Below are 9387 nucleotides of genomic sequence, written 5' to 3' on the forward strand. Positions count from 1 at the left end.
TTACGAAAAACACCCTGACAAATTGAGCTTAGTTTCGTTCAAATGGTCTTTATGTTTTTTTGACCTCGCCTGTAAGAGCTACAAAATGTCTAAGAAAAATAAAACCTGTCATGAGTATTGTACAGTCTACAGCCCGCTTACACGGATTTACAAAGATACAAAAACTTGCAGTTTAGAACGACAAAACCTTTGTCCTTGTGGACTTGAGTGTACAAAAATTGAGCACCTCTGAAATGTCCCATTTGCCTGAGCGATATACCAACATCACAGTACGCCAGATGAGCCATTTTGTATGCTGGCAGCTTCAGCCGGAAGTAAGCAGGCAGCGCACCAGGAGTTCCAGAGCACAAGCTGTGACAAAGAGACCTGCCTGTTGGTTCAGTTGTACACTTTTAGGACTTTGGAGAAGACTCGCTTTCTACTGCAGCTACAGACTAGAGTCACTCAAAAGGAGGTTCTGCGGCAATAGGAAGGCTTGATTGAAAACTCAGGTGAATTTGCCGAGTTCCCTCTTCTTGGTGATTGCCCTCTGGCCATGGTAGACAAACGAATCTATGATTCCAGAAACAGTGAACACACCTGTAAAACAAGAGGACATGTGCCTTTGGTCATTGGTTGAACTGCTGAAAGGATGTTGGCCATATTGATTGAGTTCATAGTTTTCCAATTCCAGGACATAGGCTAGCAAAGGGGACATACTCGTATATTTTACTCATGAATCAGGAATGGCCTTAATTAAATGTTCAACTGAAGCATAACAGTTCAGTAAACATATGAACGTAAAACGTATGATTCAACAGAAATAGCTAATTAGTTTAAAGAAAAAAGGCACCGAGGGAAATATTACCTCCAACAATAGCGCATACATTAGTTAAGAAGTGTAAGAATGACACATGGCGCTCCGTGAACGTGACCTGTTAAAGGCATGTATGCTAAAGTTATACAAATATACTGACTGATGCCTTGCAAAAATATCAGTATAAAATGCATGACTTAAGGTCTTGAGGGAAAAAATCCCTCTGTCATCTGAATAATAAAGACAATAAGTAAATGTCGTAACAGATGACTGAACTAATGGAAAACAACAGAATGGAGTATAGCACGCCAAATTCAAGTACTTCAAGATGGTACCTTAATTGGTGAAAGGTCATAAAAGAAAAACACGCCAGGAAGAGCTTGTACCCGACCACTATCGCCACTTCTGTAATGTTCTGTCACAGAAAACTACAGCAAAGAATAACAGCATCTTGAGAAATGCTAATGATATAAATGCACCCACATAAGTTATTACGCTTGTGCGCACAAGGGAGAAAGTCACAAGATACCTGATTGGAGAGAATAATTTGCTCATTTAGGTGAGAGTATACAGTGGGAACAACCTGGAAAACAAGAGGGCAAAAGGAGAGCATGATAATATTATAATCATGTGTTCAGACTGCAATCATGCTGAAAGTACCAGGAATAACTGAATAAGGATCTAACAAAATCAGGAGCAAATGAGAAATGAAATTAGCAAGTTGAGCTGGCTTTGCAAAGACCGAGAAGACAAACCTTAACAAAGTATTGAGCCATTCCATATGATGAATGCTGGATCCATTGCGCCCTACACATTGGCCAAGTATGAAAGGTCAAATCATCACATATTTTTTCTCAAACACACAAAAGGATACAAGGAAATCAACAACATTACAAACAAAACAGAATTTACCCATCAAGGGGATTGATCACACCAGGAAAGGGTTCTCCAAAACTCAATTTATTTATCTTATGGCTGAGCTGGCATTGTAAAGGATAAAAGGATAAGTTTGGATATTTAAAGCAAGCATATTGGCAAGAAAAATCTAAATGTTCCCATCAGTATGTCAAGTACAAAGAAATATTTACAGATTTCCTTAAGTATGATTACATTGAAGCTATCCTTTTGGAATGGAAGCAGATCGTGAACATGAACATTTGACTGCTGGAAGCTTTTCCCTGGAGCAAAGTGGAAATTCCCAGCAACCTTGTTAATTTCCAGAATGCCATAAATGTTGCATCCTTCACCTTCTTCATCCTTTATTGTTTGAAGGAAGCCCTCGCTTTTGCACTACAGAACAGTGCACACCATACAAATTAAAATTCCTTGAAGGTGAAGGAAACACACAAGTTACATGAAGGGTATCATATGTTATATGCGTAGCCCAAAATTCATTGTACCTGATCGATCGAATCTGGATTTGATACGCCCCAACCTTTTTTTCTGTATGCTTCACGGACATCTTCACACGAGTTACAACATTGTTCAGGAGACTGCATTCAAATAATATATTCAGTTAAAGTGCATACAAGAATAGCAAATGCGTTGAATGCAGGTAGCATTGTGGGAGCACTATTTAACAGCCTATTCATCTTAGTAGAACAACAACAACAAAGAGAAGCTGAAAATTCTTTGAGCAGAGAAGAAAGCGCTAGTTGACATTAGGTATTAGTATTACATAACTGAGTTGAAACATAGAAATTACACTCTCAAGCAGCATCGATTTAATGGAGAAACACAACAGATTGCCAGAAAGATATGGAATTAATAGTACAGTAAGCAACATGAAGAACACTGCTAATGAGAACAATTGAACAGTATGGTTAGAAAACAAAAAATGATCTGAGCCTGATCCAAGCCACACAAATATATGCGAATAACTCCAGATGTAGCTGTCAGGTGTGCCTTTTGCTCCTTAACAAGTACAACTTGTGCATAACCCTGATGTAGTTATCAGGTGTGCCTTTTGCTCTATAACTCGTGCTAATAAGACTGAAACTAGTGGTGGCATAATTCACATCCAGAACTTTAAATGGAACTAATGTAAACATGATAAAAAAAAGTTGGAACCAGCCGACAATTGAAAATTTCAAAACTTATCAACAACAAAGAAGTTCATGTAGCAGTTTCTGAAAGGTAATGAAAACAAAATAGTGAACAATAGATTATTAAAATATTGCTGCAAGTCCAAGAGAAGCCCATAAGTTTTTGCATATTACGGGTAAGGAACGAAATACTATGTATAATGACAAATGAGCATACTTCTTGTGCACCATAACATGAGCCACAATAGGTCTCATTGTGTTCAAGCCTTCCACCATGATGTTGTAAAGGTTTTTCCACCTATAAAAGGTCAACAATAAAAAGAAAACATGAGTCTTCAGGTCTAATAAAATGTATCAGGAATTGAACAATACGCCACCTAGCTGGTAATTTACTCGGCAATACATATGCAATGTCAGGTAACAGTTCAGATAATATGTGCAGAACAAATCCTCATAGCCTTTATGAAATGGATTTAGGCCATTTCCATGGCCACAAATGCATTCTTAATAGTTAAGATGTATGATTATTTAGAAGAATGTAACTTTGGAATAAAGAACACTATATTATAGAAGTTATAAGTGTAATATTTAATAGAACAAATGAGTCACTGACCTTCATCCCACCAACTGCATCTTGCTTAGTTGCAATAACATTGCCATGTGCATCGATTCGCTGCTTGAATACATCATGTTTCTACATAGAGCATTATAGTGAAACAAGCTAGTTACTATAACCTGGCAGCCAGATAGATCAACCATAACTTGTACCAGGTAAAAAGAATATGCAAGATATTGAGACAGAAACATCTGAAGCAGCATAGGTAGCAACAATAATAATACAAAAATACATACCACATCAAGGTGCTCTTGTCCACTGATGTCCATCACATCAACACTAATTATAGAACACTGAAGGGCTGGAAAGGTGATATCAAACTGCATTTTGTAGCATCAGACCAAAGGTAGATGTTAGCAAGTTTCTGAACAGAAAGTAGTCTAGATCATTGGTTAACAATTATCATACATTCATACAAGATACTAATTCTTGAAAGAGAAGGCCCGGTGTGGGGAAATGATATGCAAGAAAAAAAACGGTTGGCAAGTCAAACTAAAGAAAATTAGGAACGGGACGATTGTTAGTAATTGGTGAAGTAAGAAAAAGAAATAGCTATTACATTTATGCGAAGTTTTTCTCCTCTTGAGGTATCAACCCTTAGTGTTGTCTCTGTAACTGCATGAAGATACAATCCTGCATGGTGAAACATCAACTGTTGAATATAGGATGATTAATGAATGGTAATAGAATACTTAACAGAGCATATGTTAGGTTAACATTAATTCTCCTAATCATCCGATTCCTGGAGATTTCATGAAGTAAAATACATAAGCAAACTAAGAGATGTGCATATTCACATGGTAGTCATGTGAAATTTGAAACACTAAGATCAAGCAGCTCTTTATTTTCCTCCTTGAATAATTTTACAGGTAAACTTAGTGCATTAATGATTAAGAGCATCTACAACCGGAGCCCTCAAAGCCGCCCCAAACGCCCGGGCTGGACACCGGCGGGAGCTCGAGCTCCGTCGCGTTCGCTGCCAGCTCCTCCGGGTCCAGCCGCCGCAATGCTCCTCTTCGCCCGTCCCGCGCACGCCCGTCCCGCTCCAGATCCGGAGTAGGGTGGCCCCCTCCCGTTCCCCTCCTGCGCCAGCTCTGCCCGCGCTGGGTGCTCGTGCCGACTGCTCCTGTGCGGATGCGGATGCCGGAGTCGGAGGCCAAGGCCGCCCACCGCCAGCGGCAGAGACCGGCTCTTCCCGCCAACGCGCCCGTTCCGTCCCCGTCGATTCAAAGGAGGCGCTCCTCCACAAGGTCATGCGCCCTTTGCTGACCACGGCGGAGACGGACGCTAGGCACCTCCGGCCCAAAAATGCGAAGGCGCTCCGGCTCGGACTCGAAGCTTCGGAGCGCCTTGCGAGGGAGAAAGAGACCGCCATGGCCAAGGCGGCCCGCCACGCGAAGGAGCAGGCCCGCGCCATCAGCCGCCTCTCCAGCTACATCTCGTCGGCGTCGGAGAGCGGCACCACCAACATGGACGACGACGATGATCCTCCCGCTGCAGACGCGTACACGAAGGAGATGGACCGCCGCGCCGGTGACCGCAAGGGCAAGGGCCCGAAATGGTGATCTCCCCCTCTCCTCATCGTCTAGCTAGCTATATGAATATTTTGTATCTAGTAGAATCGGGCGAACTATGCCCGAATCTGTCTATATTTTTCATTCGATTTATTGTGATGTTCATCTACGTTGTTGCATGCATTGTATGGAATTGGGTATTCGGATATGGGGACTGCGGTTGTGGACAGGGGGAAATGGGGACTGCCCAGTCAGTGCCAGAGGGCGCGTCCGGACGCATCCACAGGCGTATAGGGCCTCATATTAGGCAACTGTGGTTGTAGATGCTCTAAATGGTCTTTGACACACATGACCATTATGAAGATAGTCTAACTCTGATCAACATGACTCCTACTTTAACCTATATAGGTATACTATAGAGCAGAAGAAAAGCTGATTTCTACTATCGAATTTCTGTGCTCTGAGCCTTATGTATGCAAAACTGTTCTTCCAGGTCACTACAGACCCTAGGTTAAAGTAAACATATCATCGGCTTATCACCTAAGTGGCACACTGTTCTCCACACCTGATTAACCAGGAATGACAAAAAAATGACACTAGATTATCCATGCTGTACAAGGTTTCACAGTTCACTAGATACAGTAGAATTAAACGACAACATGATTAACCAAGCACAGCACAAAAGTAACACCAGAATCTCCGAAACTGTTCAGTAGATGCATCAGAATGAAACAAGTAGACACCAATGATGTACGCTCGAACAAAAAAAAAAGGAACATGCCAAGCTAGACTTTGTTGCAAAACACATCACAATAACACATTTGGGAGGAGAACTAAGGGCTCAATTCCAGTCTCACAAACCAAATGAACGCAGTAAGTCCGTCCATCTGGTTGTACACCACAAATTATCTAAACAGACCACGAGATCTCGGCACAAGCGGGGCAAAACCAAATGCAACAATGGGCGACTGCTTTGCTAGCGCACTAAATCAGGCAAAACCCGAATCCAGAAATTCACACGGTTAAATCGTACGGAGGCCGCAGGAGTGTACTGAGAGTCTGAGATCCGAGCGAGGGAGGTGCGTACGGAGCTCGGAGACGAAGAGGAGGAGCATGATGAAGGAGGAGGCGAGCGTGATGGCGCCGCCGGAGAGGGTGCGGCTGTAGAAGTCCTCGTTCACCTTGGGGTACGCGTCCAGGCTCCGGAGCTTGGACAGGAGCCCGTCCATGGCCGGAGGATCTGGGCGGCGCTGCCCCCGACGACGCCGCGGGGAGGATTTCCGGTCTTGGTTGAGGGACCGGGAAGGTGGGGACGGACGACCGAGGCTGTTTCAATTTATTTTTTCCGAGGAGCCTTGCCCGGGGAGTTGTCTGATCGGAACGGGAATGGAGCACGGGGGACGAGCCGCCGGGCAGGTACTAGCTGGCTGGATTTCTCCTCCTTTGCACTTTCGCTCTTTTTTTTGGTATACTTCTTCTTCTTGTTTAGCGAGTTTAAGTAAAGTTAAGCGTGGCGAATCAATCTGTGGTTGGATGGTTAGGTGTATAATGGTATCCCCAGCCCACCAGTGCTCGCATTTATTCTGAATTTATTTCAAAATTTCCGGCGATACGCGTTCAGTAGAAGGAGACGTTCCTGTCAACTATGAGACGCCTACGATGACTTGTAAAATCTCAAAATGAAATGTCGGCTGAGTCTTTCGGAGGTGCTCATAGAGATAGGGTGTGCGTGTGTGCGTTCATAGAGGTGGAGGTGTACGAGTATATATGAGCGCTTGTATCTATACTGATGTTCAAGAAGTAAAGTTAGGCGTGGTGGTTTATACTCCCTCGAGTGTATTTTGTTTTCACCAATGTTTTCACTAAAATATCATAATGTAGTGAATTGAGCATAATTAAATGCCTAAGCTTCTTATAGTGGAGCTGGTCCATCGGGTTCAAAGTTCTAGATTTGACAGGTGGGCATTTTTCTAGATTTATTTTAGTATTTTTTGCATTACTCTTTTGATAATATAGTGTGTCCGTCAGCTACGAGGCGTCTGTGGCAATTTTAACAAACTTAAAACCGGCCAGCTCAATCTGTCGAAGGTGCGCACATGGATAGAATGTGTGTACATGCATCCATAGGGGTGATTGTACGTGCGTCTATGATATGTCTTAAACGTATCTATATTTTTTATTATTTCATGCTATTATAATATTACTTTTGTATACTTTTTTAGCATTTTATATTTTTTTGACCAACTTATTAATCTAGTGCTAATTGCTATTTTCTACATGTTTTTGACTTTACAAAAAATTAATATCTACGCAGGTAAAAAAAGTGAATTTAATATGATTTTTTTCGAGCACAAATGTTCCAAAAAGCACCTGAGGCAGACGAGAGAAGCCATAGGGGCCCCATATGGCCTGGTGGCGCGGGCAGGGCCTTGGCCGCACCCCATCACCGTGTGGGGCCCACCTGCACCGCCTTACGTCCATTCTTCCGCCTATAAATTTCATATTTCACGAACCCCTTCGCAGGATTTTTCTTTTCTCCGAATTTTTCTGTAGTCCCGAGCTTCTGTTGCAGGGAGATCCAATTTGGAGGCCTGCTCCGATACTCTGCCGAAGGCTTCTTCATCAACCTTGTTGCCTTCATGACCAAGTGTGAGTAGTTCCTTAGAACCTTATGATCCATAACAGTGTTGGGGAATGCAGTAATTCAAAAAAATTCCTACGATCACACAAGATCTATCTAGAAGATGCATAGCAACGAGATGGGAGAGTGTGTCCACGTACCCTCGTCGACCGAAACCGGAAGCGTTATGTCAATGCGGTTGATGTAGTCGAACGTCTTCACGATCCAACCGATCCAAATACCGAACGTACGGCACCTCCGTGTTCAGCACACGTTCAGCTCGATGACGTCCCTCGAGCTCTTGATCCATTAGAGGGTCGAGGGAGAGTTCCGTCAGCATGACGGCGTGGCCACGGTGTTGGTGATGTGATCCGCGCAGGGCTTCGCCTCATCACTACGACGCTATGACCGGAGGAGTAAACTGTGGAGGGAGGCACTGCACACGGCTAAGAAACAACTGTTGTGTCGTTGGGGTGCCCCCTGCCCACGTATATAAAGGAGGGGGGAGGAGGAGGTCGGCCCAAGGGGGGCGCGCCAAGAGGGGGGGGAGTCCTACTAGGACTCCGTTCCTTGTAGGATTCGGCCCCCCTTTCCTTCCAACGGAGAGGGGGAAAGGGGAAAGGAGGGAGAGCAAGAAGGAAAGAGGGGGCCGCGCCCCTCCCCTTGTCCAATTCGGATTGGGCAAGGGGGGGGGGGCGCCTCCTCCCGTGGCCTGCCTCCTCTCCTCCACTATGGCCCAATAGGCCCATTAACTTTCCCGGGGGTATCCGGTAACCTCCCGGTACTCCGAAAAATCCCCGATCTTCTTCGGAACCATTCCGGTGTCCGTATATAACCTTTCAATATATGAATCTTTACCTCTCGACCATTTCGAGACTCCTCGTCATGTCTGTGATCTCATCCGGGACTCCGAACAAACTTCGGTCACCAAAACACATAACTCATAATACAAATCGTCATCGAACATTAAGCGTGCGGACCCTACGGGTTCGAGAACTATGTAGACATGACCGAGACACATCTCTGGTCAATAACCAACAACGGAACCTGGATGCTCATATTGGCTCCTACATATTCTACGAAGATCTTTATCGGTCAAACCGCATAACAACATATGTTATTCCCTTTGTCATCGGTATGTTACTTGCTCGAGATTCGATCGTTGGTATCATCATACCTAGTTCAATCTCGTTATCGGCAAGTCTCTTTACTCGTTCTGTAATGCATCATCCCGTAACTAACTCATTAGTCACATTGCTTGCAAGGCTTATAGTGATGTGCATTACCGAGAGGGCCCAGAGATACCCCTCCGGTACACGAAGTGACAAATCCTAATCTTGATCTATGCCAACCCAACAAACACCTTCGGAGACACCTATAGAGCATCTTTATAATCACCCAGTTATGTTGTGACGTTTGATAGCACACAAGGTGTTCCTTCGGTATTCGGGAGTTGCATAATCTAATAGTCAGAGGAATATGTATAAGTCATGAAGAAAGCAATAGCAATAAAACTAAACGATCATTGTGCTAAGCTAACAGACGAGTCTTGTCCATCACATCATTCTCTAATGATGTGATCCCGTTGATCAAATGACAACACATGTCTATGGTCAGGAAACTTAACCATCTTTAATTAACGAGCTACTCAAGTAGAGGCATACTAGGGACACTCTGTTTGTCTATGTATTCACACATGTACTAAGTTTCCGGTTAATACAATTCTAGCATGAATAATAAACATTTATCATGATGTAAGGAAATATAAATAACAACTTTATTATTGCCTCTAGGGC

General features: G+C 43.6%; 1 protein-coding gene across 1 annotated transcript; it reads right to left on the minus strand.

Moving 5' to 3' along the window:
* On the minus strand, positions 1-6366 carry LOC123053496 (endoplasmic reticulum-Golgi intermediate compartment protein 3). The gene is made up of 13 exons (XM_044476969.1): positions 6059-6366; positions 4017-4090; positions 3694-3777; positions 3455-3535; positions 3059-3139; positions 2197-2289; positions 1907-2086; positions 1709-1776; positions 1552-1603; positions 1326-1379; positions 1132-1224; positions 848-914; positions 1-579 (listed from the first exon to the last, which is right to left on the minus strand). Exons 1-13 carry the CDS (start codon positions 6198-6200, stop codon positions 488-490), a joined length of 1161 nt encoding a protein of 386 aa, XP_044332904.1. The 5' UTR covers positions 6201-6366; the 3' UTR covers positions 1-487.
* Between the last annotated feature and the right edge of the window lie 3021 nt (positions 6367-9387).

Source organism: Triticum aestivum, chromosome 2D (genome assembly GCF_018294505.1).
Source record: "Triticum aestivum cultivar Chinese Spring chromosome 2D, IWGSC CS RefSeq v2.1, whole genome shotgun sequence".
In the NCBI taxonomy this organism is placed as follows: domain Eukaryota; kingdom Viridiplantae; phylum Streptophyta; class Magnoliopsida; order Poales; family Poaceae; genus Triticum; species Triticum aestivum.

Coding starts and splice junctions, on each gene's coding strand:
- LOC123053496 (XM_044476969.1), bottom strand. CDS start 6,200: ATGGACGGGCTCCTGTCCAAGCTCCGGAGCCTGGACGCGTACCCCAAG. Junction 3,140..3,454: donor ATGCAGTTGGTGGGATGAAG/GTCAGTGACTCA, acceptor GACCTTTTATAG/GTGGAAAAACCTTTACAACA. Junction 580..847: donor TGTATGCGCTATTGTTGGAG/GTAATATTTCCC, acceptor CTTGTTTTACAG/GTGTGTTCACTGTTTCTGGA.